General features: G+C 42.5%; 1 protein-coding gene across 1 annotated transcript in view; it reads left to right on the top strand.

Moving 5' to 3' along the window:
* Positions 1–16,481, top strand: part of LOC114639502 (calreticulin-like) — a 36,589-nt gene extending 20,108 nt beyond the window's left edge. Inside the window, exons 3-9 of the mRNA XM_028788257.1 lie at positions 286–489; positions 4,043–4,137; positions 5,677–5,886; positions 6,327–6,440; positions 7,591–7,734; positions 13,581–13,673; positions 16,230–16,481. Coding sequence (XP_028644090.1) covers positions 286–489; positions 4,043–4,137; positions 5,677–5,886; positions 6,327–6,440; positions 7,591–7,734; positions 13,581–13,673; positions 16,230–16,481 — 1,112 coding nt within the window. The remainder of the gene's footprint in view (positions 1–285; positions 490–4,042; positions 4,138–5,676; positions 5,887–6,326; positions 6,441–7,590; positions 7,735–13,580; positions 13,674–16,229) is intronic.
* Positions 16,482–17,587: the final 1,106 nt, after the last annotated feature.

Raw genomic sequence — 17,587 nt, 5'->3', positions numbered from 1 at the left:
GCTAAAAATTCCATCCAGGTTCCTTCTTTGCCTTGCAGCTTACGCAGATCGCCGCTTTCCCTCCCCATGACTCAGCCTCCTAACTTATTAAACGGGCACAGTGCCCATTTTTTCAGGGCCACTCAGAGGCTCGGATGAGAAAATATTATAATGCTCTGTGCACAACACCTGGCACACCATGTGTGAGAGGAAATACTGGAGCTTGGTTAAGTAAAATGCTGGGTCTCTCTAGGTACTTTCGGGGAACTTCAGCCTGAAGCCTCTGCACTTTCTCTCTGCTCTCAGGTCTCCAGACCACAGAAGATGCCAAGTTCTATGCCCTTTCCACCAGGTTTAAGCCATTCAGCAATGAGAATGAGACCTTGGTGGTTCAGTTTTCAGTAAAACATGAGCAAGGCATCGATTGCGGTGGTGGGTATGTGAAACTCTTTCCTGCCACACTGAACCAGGAGGATATGCACTCAGAATCCGAGTATTACATCATGTTTGGTAAGCTCCCTGGGAGCAGTTGTTCCCAGTCCCTTGGGATTTGTATAAGAACCACTGTGATGGTTGAAAAGACTTGTATAGACCTGGAACAGACAGTATGTAATTCAATAGTTCCATATTCTCATGCAGTAGGACTCTCTAGAGACCTGACTAGAAGACAACCTCAAACTCAAATGTTAATATAAATAGACCAACAAGGGGGAAAGCACATGGCATCAGCAAGTCTGTAGCACATGGAGACAGCCCAGTTCTCAGAAAAGGAGAAGCACAGGCCTACAGTAAGGCACTGTACTCAGCCTCAGAGAGAAAGACAGCCAAAGTCAGGGAAGTGACCTTCTGTAAGCATTTGTGAATGTTCAGAGTGTGACATCTATAACTAGGTCTTCTTGAGGAGATCCAGCTTTTAGCCACAACCAACCTTGAATCCAGTTTCAATATGATACTGAAAAATCAGCAGACATCAAGCATTCCAACTTTTAAAGTACAGATGAATGTGGGTTAGACCGAAGGTTTTGTACAAAGTCAGTGAGAGGGTTATGCTGGGCAGCAGGCACTGACATGCCCTTAATTCTCTTTAGACACTTCCTTTCCCTGGCAGCCTCAGCTAGCTCCTCTCCCCTCTCCTTTCTTTCCCCCTCCTCCCCTTTCCTACCCTCCCCCAACCTGGTCTTCTTCCTTTTTCAAATCCTCCTCTTCAGCTTCATTGCCCCTCTTTAAAATCTGCACCCTCTTTTTTCTTAAAATCCACACTCCTCACACACAAGTTCTCACCATGTAGCTCAGATCGGCTTTAAACCCACTGTGATTCTCTGCTTCAGCTTCCCAAGTGTCGGGATTATAGGTGCAAGCCCTCACACCTGCTTCCAGTTCTTCTCTTATGCAGAGTAACACTTAGAGTGTGTAATGTGTGTCTGCTTCAGCATCATCTTTGCATTTTCTTCTCAGTCTGTACCATGTGTTACTATTTCCATTTTGCAGATAAGAAAATTGAGGCAAGAAATTTGCTCAGGGTAAGTAGAAAGTCAGAACTTGAGTCAGTCTGTATATAAAGCCAAAGCCTTCTTCCTTAAAGCAGCTGGATAACTTTTTAAGCGGCAGAATGGAATCTATGTTTGTAAAAAAGTGTTGAGCCAGACTGGAGAGATGGCTCAGCAGTGAAGAGCACTGGCTGCTTGTCAAGAGGATCCAGGTTTGATTCCCAGTACTCACATGGCAGCTTATAACCTTCTCCAGTTCCAAGGGATCCAACTCCCTCTTTTCTGGCCTCCACTGGTACTAGGCACATAGTGGTGCACAGAAATATATGCAGACAAAATGCCCATACACATAATAAAAACATAAAAATAAGAATTTAATTTGAAAAGGGTATTGAACCAAGTGTTATGCTACATACCAGCATCCAGGGGCAGAAACAGGAGGATTGCTAGGAATTTGAGGCCAGCCTTGTCCACACATCACCTGAACACACCTTTCCATAGTTCATGGCCTGTGCATTCACTGTTCCCACGTCATGGCCTAGGTCAGCCAAACCACTCTTTACTCCTTGTTCCCACCTTCTCTTCAAGGTTACATGGAATCTCTCTTCCTAGGCTGTGAGCTCCTGGAGGCCTGGCAATATACCTCAAAGCCTAGCACCAAGCATGAGCTCCTGGATGCCTGTGTTAACTATGGAGTGCTTGAGTGAGTTCCAGGGGATTCGTCTTTCATTTGGCTGGTGAGACAGCCAAGGATACAGAGTGTCTTTATAAAGTTATTTGGGGAAAAGTATTGATGAGGAGCTGCTATGAGATCATAAGAGGCAGCCTGGTTGAATACAACTGGGGGCTTTTTGGAGGACGTATTAATTATTCTTTAAAGAGTGGGTTTGATTTTAATAGGAGGAGGAGGAGAGCTTGAAATCGGGGCAAAATCAACAGTGTGTGCAAAAGCTCAGGCATGAAATTCAAACGTATGGTAAATAGGGAGAAGATCAATGTGGGTAAATGCCTTGTGTGCATGAGTGTGAGTATGTGTTGTGCTATGAGTATATGTATTGTGGGGTGTGTGTGTGTGTGCATGTGTGTGCAGGTGTTTCCTACTTGATATTAGCTGACAGGCTGAGAAGCTCTTTGTGAGTTATAAGAGAATATGAGAGCAGTAACAAGAGTCTCAGACCTCTCCAGACTCCCCGGCTCTGATCCATCGTTATCACTAGGACTGTCACAAGGCAGAAGGGCTCACAGGCTCTGTTACTAGGTGGGCATGGCTTTGAGTACTTGCAAGGCATCTTACCAGATCTTTGGGCAATCTGCTTGACTTTTCTGAGCCACCTAATTTGTCTTAGTCAGGGTTTCTATTCCTGCACAAACATCATGAAGGGGAGGAGGAAAGGGTTTATTCAGCTTACATTTGCACATTGCTGTTCATCACCAAAGGAAGTCAGGACTGGAACTCAAGCAGGTCAGGAAGCAGGAGCTGATGCAGAGGCCACGGAGGAACGTTACTTATTGGCTTGCTTCCCCTGGCTTGCTCAGCTTGCTTTCTTATTGAACCTAAGACTACCAGCCCAGAGATGGTACAACCCACAATGGGCCCTCTCGCCTTAATCACTAAAATGCCTTAGAGCTGGATCACATGGAGGCATTTCCTCAAGGGAGGCTCCTTTCTCTGTGATAACTCCAGCTTGTGTCAAGCTGACACACAAAACCAGCCAGTACACCATCTAAAGTGAGGTGGCAATGCTTATTTGTTAGAATTAGTGGCACACTGGCAACCCCTGCTGTACTGGCTGGTTTGGTGTGTCAACTTGGCACAAGCTAGAGTCATCAGAGAGGAATGAGCCTCAGTTGAGAAAATGCCTCTATAAGATCCAGCTGTAAGGCATTTTGTCAATTAGTAATCAATGGGAAAAGGCCCAGCCCATTGTGAGTGGGGCCATCACTGAGTTGGTAATCCTGAATTCTATAAGAAAGCAGGCTGAGCAAGCCATGTGGAAAAAGACATTAAGCAGCAGCCCTTCATGGCTTCTGCATCTACTCCGGCCTCCAGGTTCCAGTCTGGAGTTTCTATCCTGACTTCTTTTAGTGATGAACAGCAATGTGGGAACCAAATAAACCCTTTTCCTTCCCAACTTGCTTTTTGGTCATGGTGTTTCATCACAGCAATAGAAACCCTACTTAGATACCTGGCTTCAGAAGGCTTGCAGTTGGCTTGGTCATGGAGCCCTGGCAGGAGATTAGAGAAGAAGTGAGTTATATCTCTCAACTCAAAGCCTGCTTCTCTGCTGTTGTGCCTGCTTCCAGACTCTCCTCTCTCTCACCCCTCCCGTCCCCTTTGCTGCTGCTGCCCATGAGAATCACTGAACCTTTCCTTCTCAAAGTCTTGTCTCCCCTTTTATAAAAAAAAAATCCCATTTATTTGATACTTCTCAAATAATCCTGACTTTGAGTGTGGCATCTGTCTCTTTCTGGAACCATGGAGTGATACACAGGCTGCATCTGTCTTGGGTCTTGGCCTCAGACTGGGCACACTGCCTGAAATAGATGTGAAATCATGCTCTGGGTTTAATTTCCAGGCCCGGACATCTGTGGCTTTGGCAACAACAGACTACAGGTCATCCTTTATCACAAAGGGAAATACCATGAGAACAACAAGACCCTCAAGTGCAGGGTGAGTGTGTGGATTAGTCCTTATCCTAGAGCAAAAGAGTTTTATTTTTTTAACTTTATTTATTTTTATATGTATGATTATTTTGCTATATGTATACTACATATGTGCCTGGTGCCCACAGAGATCAGAATAGGATGTCAGATCACCTATATCAGAGGCACAGATTGTTGTGACCTCTCATGTGGGTGCTGGAAGTTGAACCCAGGTCCTCTGGAACAGAAGCCAGTGCTCTAAACTGCTGAGCCATCTCATCTATCTCTATAAAAAATAGTATTTAATACATGGTATCTCGTTTTTTCCTTATCAAACTACCAATTAAATGTTATTATCTCCATTCTATAGATTAAGTAGACCTAGAGATGTGCTATACATTGTAAGGAGCTCAAAAAGGAACAGCTGACCAAAAACCCTGGGATTTAATATAGTGCAATATTTGGTGTGGCATAGTTACTCCCTGTTAGATATTGGGGTGGGCATCAGGAATGCTATGCTTAGATGATATGGAGTCCGTCAGTTTACCTCAGTAACGTAAAATTAGAAGCATCTAGATTAGCTAGAAGACAGTAGGTGTATGTTCAGTTAATAGTCCTAACAGGCATTATTAACCAAATGTTAATTCTGTCTTGGGCCTTGAGTATGGGATAGATCTGGCCAGACAGGGCTTTCAAATTAACCAAACTCACAGTAAAGTCTGACACAGTTATTTGTGCCTGCAATCCCAGCTACTACCCAGGCTGAGGTGAAGGGGTTGTGAGTTCAAATGCTAACCTAGACAATTTACCAAGATCCTACCAAAACAGAACAAAAACTTCACAATTAAGATAAGAGTCAAGCAAAGGAAAGTGACTACCTTCATAACATTGAAGCAGAGAAGGGGGCTCCTCCCCAACCTAGGGCTTAGATAGGAACTGCTTCCTGAAAAAGTCTTCCTTTGTGCTGAAAGATGAATATGCTCTAGAACACTTGTGTGACAACTTTATGGAGAGAGGAATTCCTGGATGAGGAGTCTGCATGAGAAAAGTCAAGGAGACTTAAGAACTCAAGGCATAGCATGATGGCTGATACTGGAGCACAAGAGAAAGGCAGGAACAGAGTCTAGAAAAGTCCATAAATCCAGGGCATTGAACCTTGTGTTGAAGTTTAAGCCTTCCTGATCAGCCCTCTATACAGGCCTGGGATGTGCTGAGTCAGCCTGGAAGCTTAGGCACAATAAGAGAAATAATATGTGACCTCCTACTGTTGAGAAGCTCACAGTTTAATAGGACAGAAAGAAAACAAGATAAATCAGAGAATAATGAGAGCTTCAAATGGGTAAGGGCTAGAGGGCAGGAGACACCACAGAGTGAGACTGCAGGGTGAGCCAAGATTCCCTGCCAGTGTGTTAACTAGAAGAAGGGGAGAAGGGATGTGGTAAAGTGTGTGTAATATGTGGGAGGGAACATTCAGGCAAGCATGTGAGATCTACAATAGTCCTCTATGGGTGTGTGATATCTACAACAGTCCTATACAGGACTGAAATAGTACCCATTCCCTTTATAGATCAATAAAGACACTCACCTGTACACACTGATCCTTCGCCCTAATGCTACTTATGAGGTTAAAATTGACAACGAGAAGGTGACAAGTGGAGGACTGGAAGATGACTGGGAGTTCTTGCCTCCCAAGAAAATAAAAGACCCCTACGCCAGAAAACCAAGGAAATGGGATGAACGGCTACAGATAGAGGATCCTGAAGATAAGAAACCTGAGGTCAGAGGGAGTATATCAGGGAAGATAATCTTGGGGAGAAGAGAGTATAGTCGGGACATTAAAAGAGGTGATTAAGTCAAGTGTCTGGATGGCTGGCATCATGAGAAAATGAGGGTCTGAGTTCAAGCCAGGTCCAGCAGGCATGCTCAGGGTAGCAAGACTAAAGGTGAAGACTGCGTGGGAGCAAATCACATACAAACCATAGCAGCAGCTCACACAACTGAGGGCAGGATGAGGTCAGACAATAATACCCATCCCATCCAAGGTGAGTTTAAAGTACTCAAAGTCAGAATGAAGGTGCACCCATCTCTTGCACTGGACCATCATACACTGGAGCAGGAGGGCAGGGTAGATAGGGAGCCGACTCCCCCTGTCTGTACTTGAGTCCCCAGTTTCCTCCCACATCATGTCTATCTTCATGAAGGAACATTTTGTTTTAGGACTGGGAGGACTCTGAATTCATCCCAGACCCAGATGCCAAGAAGCCGGATGACTGGAATGAGGCGATGGATGGAGTGTGGGAAGGGCCCCTGATACCAAACGTCAAGTACAAGGTGAGGAGCCTCTCTTTCCAATGAGAGTTTATAAAGAGACATCAGATGTAAATTCTAACTTAAAAATTCTAACTTGTAGCCGGGCAGTGGTGGTGCACACCTTTAATCCCAGCACTTGGGAGGCAGAGGCAGGCGGATTTCTGAGTTTGAGGCCAGCCTGGTCTACAGAGTGAGTTCCAGGACAGCCAGAGCTACACAGAGAAACCCTGTCTCAAAAAAACAACAACAACAAAATAATAATTCTAACTTGTAAAATACAATTTCTAATCTGTGGGCTTGTAATCCTAGCCCTCAGGAGGTTAAGGCAAGAAGATTGCAATTTCAAGGACAGGCTGGGCTATCCATCAAGACCATGTCTCAGAATGAAATAAAACAAAATAAAAACAAAGCAGAAATTCTGAGATTCCCTGCTCTTTCCCTCTACACTCTGAATAGGATGCTGGCCACATTATAGCCCTATTCTCAGATTCTTCCTACTTATAAGTGGGGAGGGCTGGTAAGGCCAGCTCTAGGAGGCTGAACCACTTATAATGGTTCAGGCAGGCTTGGGCAAGGAGCTTGCCCAGAGCTGGGAAAAGCTGCCAGTTAAAGGAACATGATGCAAACAGGAAACAGTTTAGAACTCAGGAATTGAATGTCTTACAAGCAGGCTAGAAGGGCAAAGAGTGGGATCTGCATGAATCCAAGATATTTAAGGTAGAGGAACTTCCTTTTAAGGGTCAATTCCTGAGCTCATGTCAGAAGCAAGAACTAAAGGAATCAGCCAACAAATGGCCTAGCAATAAAGTTGACTGAAGCAGGATTTTATTTGGCCACAGTTTCCTGCACTGCACAGGAGAAAGAGAACAGCCTCAAGTGCCACAATATTTAGACAATGTTCTCCAAGAAGCTGCATTTTCTTAACTTCATGGATGTGCCTGTTCAGAGAGAGAGCCAGGCCAGAACAGACTCCTGCCATGTCATTTCACTCCCAGTGGGTGGAAAAGGGAACTGGGAAGAGTCTTATGCCTTTATTCAAAGAAAGGGAGAGTTCTCAGAGGCTGGTACACAACTCTTTATGAGCTGATTGATGCTTTTTGAGTATGAAATGTTAGAAGAATGGAAAATTATTACTGACATAATAACCACTCTTTGTCGGTTTTCTGTTTAGGGAGAATGGAAACCTCGGATCATTGACAATCCCAATTACCAGGGGGAGTGGATTCACCCAGAGATAGACAACCCCAAATACAGGCCTGACCCCACCATTTGTCACTATCATAATATCAGTGTCCTTGGCCTGGAGCTTTGGCAGGTAAAGCACCTGGGCTCATAGCCCCTGACCAGTGGTCCTTTGAGCTCCCACAAAGTAGAAGAAGCAAGCCCCAGCCTGGAAGTTACAGACTTGAACAAATCTTGATCTTTCTAAACCTCAAACAACTTCTCTTTAAAGTGGGAGTAATTATATTTAGCCTCAAAATTTACTGAGTCCCTTCTGTGACCACTGTATTCAGAACTCTGTCTGTTCATTTAATTTTCACTGCATACCTCAAAAGAAGGGCCAAAAATTTAAATAATTTTCCTGAAGATATGCATCTGGTAATGGAAGCAGAAAACTTGGGCCTGAGCGCTATTCTTTCTTCTTCAGACCCACTCTAGTGTATTACTAATACGTTTGATGCCTTTGCTGATCTTACATGGTTCCTTTGGGTGTCTCATTTTGTGATAAGGACTCCTTTCGTCTAGGCTGGCCTCCAATTTGCTAAGTAGCAGAGATAACCTTGAACTTCTGACCCTTCCACCTCCAACTCTAACTGTTCAGTCACTAAAGCTTCTGGTACAAGCACCCCTCTGTTTTACTTTCCTAGTTTCTTTATTCATTTTTCTGCTTTATTTTTTTTTCTCACTTTCTCAGCTTTCTAACTTTGGGAGATCAATATAGAAATGGAATGAAGCCATACCAGATGCCAGGCAGGGTTTCAGAAGAGCAGGAAAAAGGAAGGGGCACCATGTTTCCTTCCTTCCGGGCTTATCTGAAAAACAGGGATGCAAGCCATGCACGTTTGTATTACTACCTCTTTCTTTTTTTAGGTTGTTCCTTTTAAGTAAATTAGAACTCTCTACCTCATGTAAATAGATAGAATCATATTAATGTGCAAACTTTTTACTTAAAAAATTAGATTTGTGTGTGCACATGCCATGGGCTGTATGTGGAGGTCGGAGGACAAGTTGTGAGAGCCAGATCTCTTTTTCTGTGATGTGGGTTCCAGGAACTGAACTTGGATCATCAGGCTTGTCCACAAATGTCCTTATCTCAAAGCCATCTCACTGGTCTTTAAAATCTTTCTCCCACTAAAAACATTAGGGTACACATTTTATTCTATATATGGTATTAATTTTTCTGGGTTCTGTCAACTTCTCTAAATAGGCAAACCTACTTGAAGAATTTAACCATGTCAGATGAGTGTTCCCCAACCTTGATACCAATGCATGTAGGTCAACAGAGGAGTGTGTGTGTGTGTGTGTGTGTGTGTGTGTGTGTGTATGTGATAATTCCACACAATGCTGACAACATCCTCATAGGTATTTTTATACTTATAATTTCTAGGTAGGTCTGACTCCTTGATCATACTCCTCTTCATTCAGCTAAACAGAATAGCCAGTTAAAAATAGAATTCTTGTATCTTATAGGAAAATATCAAAGTGACTGAGCACAGAGATAGACAACATTCTTTTTTTTTTGAATTGTCTAATGATAAACTTTTCTTTTTTTTTCTTTTTTTATTTAATTTTTTTTTGAACATGAAATGCTTTTTTATAGCATGTTTTACAAGGGGAGGGGGTAAGAGGGGTCAGGTGGTGGAAAAGTACAGAATCTTCTTGGCCTGTGCCTTGAAACATGTCATGGTCTATACGGTACACTGCCTTGAATTATGATCTATCTGCTGTTCTTCAGAAGATATGGTACACTGCTTGAGTTATGGTCTTCCTGCTATTCTTCAGAAGATATGGTACACTGCTTTGAGTCTATCTTCAGTTGCCAAGCTTCAGGGGACATTGTGCAGGTGGGGAAAGGTAGGGGGTGAGGGTAAGGGCGAGGGTCCTGGCTTCTGGCATCTCCCCCTTCTCTGTTTAGTTAGAGAAGGCATCTTATGATCAATCCCAACTATGTGAGTTTTGAATTTGGATGATAGACAACATTCTTTACCTGCTCCCTCTAGCCATGAATTTTCCAGCTGAGATGCTATGCTATTTCAATTGCCTTCTTTATCCTGCCTCTGTCCTTGTGACCAACCTAAGTCATTGACACTTTCTGTTTCCTATTCTGTTGCCTCCAAACCATTGCAGTATTTTTCCCCCTACTTGGAAGTGATTGCGTTCTGGGGTCAGTTCAGGGCTGAAGCTGGGAGGAGATTACAGAGAACAAACATTCGTTTTCTCTGGGACTCCATATGATCTTGGAAGGGATAGTAACACAATAATGCAAACTGCAATGAGTCTAATGCAAAGTACACTGATACTCTTACATCAGGTGATCTGGACCACAGCCCTGTGAGGCAAGGAGGGTAGGACTTGCAGGGAACAAACCCAGGACCTTACTTGTTAGGCAAGTGCTGTACCATGGGCTAAGCCCATGTCCTTACTTCTATTTTACTAATGAGATGTAGTGTAGTTAGGGCTCAAGGATGTAGATTGACCCATAGCTAAATACTTATATTCCTTTTTATTTTAATTTTTTGTAAGTGTAGTGGATGTGTGTAGGCTAGAGACTGGCATCTGGATATTGTTCCTCAACCCTCTGTCCATCTTACTTTTTGAGACTGGTTTTCTCACTGAGCCTGGATCTTGCTGTTTTCTCCAGACTGGCTGTCCAGTGTGTCCTCCTGTCTCTGTCTCACTGGATTGGGATTACAGGCCTGGGCCCTGAAGCCGGATTTTGCATAGATGCTGGAGATCCAAACTCAGGTCCTTATAAGCATTTTACCTGCTCCCATCCCTCTAGCCCTACTCTTTCCACTTTATGACCCAAGAGGAATAGCACAAGAATTTCCAAGGAGTTAGCTTGTGAAAACATCTTTAAGACTTTGTATTTTACAATCAAATTCAATTCTTTCTCATATGATCTTTTCTCTTAATTATGAGAATACAGCAGGGGAAGTGTGTTTCCTCCCATTTGCGTTTTTCAGATAACAACTTGTAAGCACAGATGGGAGATAAATAGATCAAAATCAGCATAAGACCAAGGATTAGGAAGCAGGGCTGGCATTCTCACAATCCAGAAATTTGAAGTAAGGTAGAGAGGGAACAGAGGTCACTGAAGAAAACAGGGATGTGAGAAGATGGGCAAGCCAACAGAAGGGCAGCTTTCTAAGTGAAATTGCAGACAACTCAAAAGAAAAAAAAAATCCAAAAGGTCAGAAAACACCTCACAGTTGAAAAGTGAATTTTATAAGCCAACTTAAAAATACATGACTTAGAGCAAACGAAACATTCTGCTCTCCTGTGTTCATTTGTCATTTGTTTTTCTGCCAGAAGCAGTGTTAGTGGAATGGGAGCCAAATAAAAAAAGTCTTTCTTATTAAAAACAAAAATGCAAAATGTATCTAGGTTCTTGGTCACAAAGAGTAAGACAGAGCTTTATACAGTATAGAGGAGAGGCACACAAGCCCTCATACTTCGAACATTTTCTTGGCCACACAGCTGTTTGGGTAAAATTAACAATGATTTGTTTTTAATTTTTTGAGACAGGGTCTCATTATGTAGCTTTGGCTGTCCTGGAACTCATTATATAGACAAGACTGGCCTCAAACTCACCAAAATTAACCTGTCCCCACCTCCCAAATTCTGGGATTAAAAATATGCATCACCATGCCTAGCTTAATAGTGATTTGGCCAACATATTGGCAAAATTAATAAAAAAAAATCACAGATTGGCAGCCTTTTGGTTCCTTGAAACATCCAGAAACTGAAAACTTATAATCATCATCATCTATTGAATGATATTCATTAGGCACTGTGCTTTAGATACAGAAGTTCTAATTTTCATGACACTACTATAGAGAGAGTTACTATTTCCCATGATTTATTATTATTATTATTAGTAGTAGTAGTAGTATTAGTATTAGTATTTATTACTGTTTTGAGATAGTTTTTCCCTGTCACCTTGGCTGGCCTGGAACTCACTATGTAGACCAAGCTGGCCTCAGCCTCACAGAGTCCCACTTGCTACCTGCCTCTGCCTCTTGAGTGTTGGTATCAAAGGATGTGTACCATACCCCTCATCATTACCATCATCATCATTATAGACAGGTCTTAGTAGCCTGGTTGATATCAAGCTCTCTGTGTAGTTAAAGCAGACCCTGATTTCCTTGTCCTTCTATTTTAATCCACACCCCCCAATCCTAGGATTACAGGCATTAACCATCATACCTGGCTTCCTTGATTTACTTATGAGAGTAACTCGGAGGGTTGAGTAACTTGCTTACTATCATAAAACTAGAATGTAGCTGAGCTGGTCTGTTCAAGTCTGTGTCTTGTGCTCCTTTCTTGTTGCAGGAAGTAGTAAAAAAAATGAATGGCGATACTGCTGCCAACTCTCTGCCCTGGTGTGGTTGTGCCACCTTTGTCCCTTGCTAGGCCCCCACAGTGGCTGGTCACTCTATTCCCAGCACTGGAGGGCCACATGGCACCTGAGCTCCAAAGTTTCTCCACCCAGCTCTCTAAGTTCCCACTGGAGGGTCACTACCATGCTAGCCCTGTGCTTCAAATCCCCCATGACCTTTGTGGTGCACACCAGGCAAACCCACGCTTTGCCACTGTACCTTTCTCTCTTGAATCCAGTTGAGTTGCTGCAAGAAGAAAAACACCACACAAACTTAGTTTAGAAACAATGGCAACTCAGTCTCTGGGCAAAACAACTAGAATGCTAATCTTGTAAGCCATATAAAATCTAAATCCTCCAGTGGTGAATCCTGGCAGATTCACCATAAACCAGGAGAAAATAGTAGCTACATCTTGCCCTATTGCTATCCTGTTTGAACCACCTCTAACCTCTCTCCTGCTCCTTCTCTTCCTCCCCCCCCCCCCCCGCAACTCCTAGCTCTGCCTCCCTTTTCCCTGTTCAATCACAGGCCTGCACTAATATTTAAATAGATTGGAGAGAGAAATTCCTGCCACACTTTCTATTGTATTCCTTTGTCATGAAATAAACACAGACTATTATAAAGCATAGGTTTAATCTTTTAGACACAAATACTAAAATTTTGATTCTTTTTTGAGACAAAGTTTAATGTACTACTACATAAAGAGTTTGAAGTTAGCCTCTGGTGTATGGTATCCCCGATATGCTGGGATTGTAAGCATACACCACCAGACATGGCTTCACAGCATACTTAAAGAAAACAGAAGCCGGGCAGTGGTGGCACATGCCTTTAATCCCAGCACTTGAGAGGCAGAGACAGGCGGATTTCTGAGTTTGAGGTCTGGTCTACAGAGTGAGCTCCAGGACAGCCAGGGCTACACAGAGAAACCCTGTCTCAAAAAACCAAAGCGGGGGGGGGGGGGGGAGAAAGAAAGAAAGAACATAGAGAAAGGGGGTGTAGAGATGACTCGGCCGTTATCAACATTCACTGCTCTTGCAAAGGACCCTGGTTCTTTCTGTTAATAACATCCATATGGTGGTTCATAATATTTTGTAACTCTACTTCCAGGGGATTCAATACCCTCTCCTTCACACATGTGGTGAACATAAACTGACACAGGCACACAAATATCCAAATAAATAAGGTAAAACCTTTTGGGGTGTGTGTGTGTGTGTGTGTGTGTGAGTGTGTGTGATTTACAGGTATATATGCATATACCCATGGCCAGAGGAGAACATCAAGTGCCCTGTTCTATCACTCTCTGCATCATTCTCTTAAGACAGGGCCTCTCATGAACCTGGAGCTAGGTGATCCAGCAAGCCCCAGTGATCCTCCTGTCTCTGCCCCTGACAGTATTGGGGTTTATAAGGCACTCTCATAGCCATACACATTTTCCACCAGTGCTAGAGATCCCAACTCAGGTCCTGTGCTTGTGCGGCAATTACCCTTACCCATTGAGCCATCTCTCTGCCTCCCTAGGAACCTAGCTGTAATAACCACATACTTTTCATTTCAACAGGTGAAATCAGGCAGCATCTTTGACAATTTCCTTCTGACAAATGATGAAGAGTTTGCTGAAGAGGTTGGAAATATGACCTGGGGATTAAGAAAGGTGAGATGTTCCTTCATCATGAATTCTAGATGTCTGATTCTGCCATTTGCAAAATCAAGACTCACAGTGATTGTCCCAATTCTGGTCACTTGGCCTTGAGAAACAGAGAACTCACATTCACTGGACACCTTCTTCAACTCTGTATTTGTTAACCTGAGCACTTTGCAAAAAGCATCTCACTTGACCCTTAACGCGACCTTGCAATAGAGATACTATTCCATTTCTCAATGAAAACTGAGAGTCAGAAGCTAAACCGCCCATGGTCGCACCCAGCCTTTGAATTGAGTTGCAGCCTGAACCCAGAATCCACGCTCCTTTTGTGTGCCACACTGCCTTCTCAGTGTGCCATTAGAGGAAGCCACTCAGCCCACTTCAGTCAATTTGGACATCAGAGGAAGTGGCAGTGCTGTTTACCAGCTCCTCCCTTTCCACAACCATTTTATGTGTGGAGTGATATTTGAGATATTGGGCTTCATGGGAAATGGGATGGGGCATTCTGCATCCAGATGTCCTATCCCTGCAGGAAGGTCAATTCAAGTAGGTTTATAGACAGTGTTTAATAGTTCAGCAGGAAACTTAGGTACCAGCAAAGCACAGACACAGAGATTAAAACCAAAACCCACAACCTTGCCCCTGCCTGCACTGAGCTGCAGAAATGGCTCCATTGATAAAACAATTGCTGTGCAGGCTTAAGGATCAGAGTTCGAATTCTCAGAGCCCACATAGAAGCTATATGTATCTCTAGGGACACGTATGCTAGACAAGCGTTTTGCTGTATGCTAGAACTCTTTTTACTTTTTATTTTAAGACAGGGTTTCACAAAGTTACCCAGACTGACCTTCAACTCACTCTGTAGCCAAGCCAAGGCTGGCCTTGAACATGTGCTCTTTGTCTTCAGCCTAAGTAGTTGAGATTACAGGTCTGTGGCACCAGGCCTGTCTCCCAATAGATCTAACTGAAGCTATTAGGCTTGGAGCATTTGCCTTTATCCTCTGGGCTATTTTGCTGACCCCGTGCTCAGCTTAAAAATATTTTTTAGTCTAGTTTTGTCTTGTTTTACTTTAGTGTTATCTTCCTTATTTTGTGATACTAGAGAACTGATGTAGAGCTTTGTTCACACTAGATACTCACTATTACTGAGCCACTCCCCAGCCCTCTAATACTGTTGTATTCTTGTTATTTATTGGTTAGAACATAAGTGTTCTTAGGTAAACTGCTTAGGTTCAAATCCAGGCTCTATCCTTGACTAGCTATATGCACTTAGTCTGTGTATTAACCTTTGAATTGGGAATAATGGTAGCACTATCATTTAAGTTTCTAACACCTAGCATGTGTTCAATACATGATAGCTATTAAATGATATATTCACTTGAGAGATACTTGGTAAGAGTCTGTTTGCCATAGCAATTGCTGGGGACATGGCAACAAATTAAAATTGATACATTCCTATCTTGATAGGGCTTGTATTCAGTTTGGGGAAAGCAAATGTAGAACATCCATAGGAGCTGAGTGTGATGGCATGACCACCACTGCAGTCCCAACAGGGAGGATGAGGCAGAGGCAGAAGGATTAAGAAAGAGTTCAAGGGTCAGGCACAGCAGTGTGCATCTTAGATTCCAGCACTTCAAAGGCAGAAACAGGTGGATCTCTGTGAGTTTGAGCCCAGCTTGGTCTACATGTTGAGTTCCAGAACAGCTGGGGCTCCATAGAGAGACCTTGTCTCAGAAAAATTAAAAGAAAAAAAAAAGAAAACATTCAAAGCCATTCTGGACTATATAGCAAAACTCAGTCTCCAGAATGAAATAAACAAATGAATAAATTAGAATTGCAAATATTAGATTCCTCATATAGAAGGTGGGATGTGTGACCTTATGCATCATTGTGAGGAATACAAATAACACACAAGTTTTGTTTAGCCTATGATGGGCAGTGACATAGGTACCTAGTAATAGATGAATTAATTTTAGTATTTTATTTAATTTTTAAAATAATTTGATTCTTAACATTTTTATTACATTTACTTATGATATTTTTTATAATGTTACATATTATTAAGTATGAGTGCATGCACATGCCACAGTAATAGAGGTCAGAGGACAACTTGTGCAGTTGGTTCTCTCCTTCTACAATGTGAGTCCCAGGGATCAAACTCAGCTCTTTGGGCTTGGTGTCAAGCACTTTTACCTTAGTCAACTTGCCAGCCCACTTTATATTTTTAAACTTATTTTACTTTAGTTTTTATTTCATTTTGAGATAAGGCCTTAGGTAGCCCTTAAATTCTTTGTCTAGCAGAGGATAACTTTGAACTCCTGATCCTGTCTGCACCTTCCAGGTGCTAGGATTATGGGTGTACAACAGTATGCCTAGTTTTGAATCTATTTTATTTACATCAACACCCAGACACAGATTTCTCTCCAGCCCAGAGGTACTGAAATTTATATGTAAATAAACACCATCCTAGAAATCCTTAAGCCAATGAGAAGACAAGAGATGTTTCTAAAATGGGCTTTCTGTTTATATCATCTGTGAAACTTTGAAATTCCACATTTTAAACAGGATGTGGAGCAGCAGTGGAGAGAACTGTATGAGGAAATGGAGAAACAGAAGGAGGCAGAGGAGGCCAAGAAGAAGAGGGAAAAGCAGCGAGCCAGGCAAGAGGACATCTGGGGACTAGATGAGGAGGACGAGGAGGACAATGAAGAGGACGCTGAGGAGGAAGCAGAGGAAAGGCCCAAGCAGGAAGGTAGTGCCGCGAGAGCATCTCTGGATCAAAAGGAAGCCCATTTTGATCAGAAGGATGAACTGTAACTACAGAGACAATGGGTATGGAAGAAGCAAGAGACTTCTTAGAAAGAGAAATGGTCACAAGCTTAGCAAATTATGGGAAGTAAAACGACTCACTCATTTTAGATAAACTTTGGATTTATATTTCTATTCCCCTTCCCTGCTCTATGTGCTTATTGGTAGAAAGGGAATGATAATTTTATCTCATGAGGTAGTTGTAGGGACTGAATGAGGTAATAATGTGTGTAAAGTGCCCAAAGTAAATATATTGTAAAAAAAAATGTAGTAGTTAAAACTACTATCATTATTATGATGTTTATGAAATTAATTGTTGGTAAATAAGCTTCTATATAAACTTGGTTCTTACTTTCAACTGGGATTTTTCTTTTGTTTAAATATATGCTTTTGTTTGTTTGTTTGTTTGTTTGTTCTGTTTTTGTTTTTTTCGAGACAGGGTTTCTCTGTGTAGTCCTGGCTGTCCTGGAACTCACTCTGTAGACCAGGCTGGTCTTGAACTCAGAAATCCGCCTGCCTCTGCCTCCCAAGTGCTGGGATTAAAGGCGTGTGCCATCACCGCCCGGCAATATATGCATTTCTTAGTATTTCCTGAGCAGTGCAAACAGTTATACCCAATGTTTCCTCTTTTGAATGTATTGAGCACCCAAAGCCAAAATCAGAACATCCTTTAAAGGTTTGGAAAAACACTTCATGAAAGTCACTTTGTTTGCCTGCTGCTCTTGCCCTAACGTTTAAACAACAGTTACTTGTTTGCAAGTTTGCTTGTCTCATTTCTATCTTTTTTTGTTCTACCGGCTCATAGCATCATTATCTCTTGCCTTCTTGTAGTTCTTTATAGATTAGAAACCATTTTCCCACAAATTTGCAGTGTGCCTACAATGCATCTATTCAATCCTACACTGCAGAGCTCATTGCTATCTTCATGTTACAGACACAGAAACTTGTTCAGGGTCAGTCAGTAAGGCGTGGGCCAGGATCTGACCTCAAACTCATCTGGCTGAAAAGCTTAGTCTTCTACTGCACCAGGCTATTTGAATGAATATCTATTACTATGGATTATAGACAGTAGGTGACCTGTTATATGGAAGAAATGTCCTTATGTCCTTTTGGGT

The sequence above is a fragment of the Grammomys surdaster genome, unplaced genomic scaffold (assembly GCF_004785775.1).
Source record: "Grammomys surdaster isolate TR1022 unplaced genomic scaffold, NIH_TR_1.0 100, whole genome shotgun sequence".
In the NCBI taxonomy this organism is placed as follows: Eukaryota; Metazoa; Chordata; class Mammalia; order Rodentia; family Muridae; genus Grammomys; species Grammomys surdaster.
The sequence above is the reverse complement of the archived record's forward strand: the minus strand, read 5'-3'. Positions and strand labels throughout refer to the sequence as shown.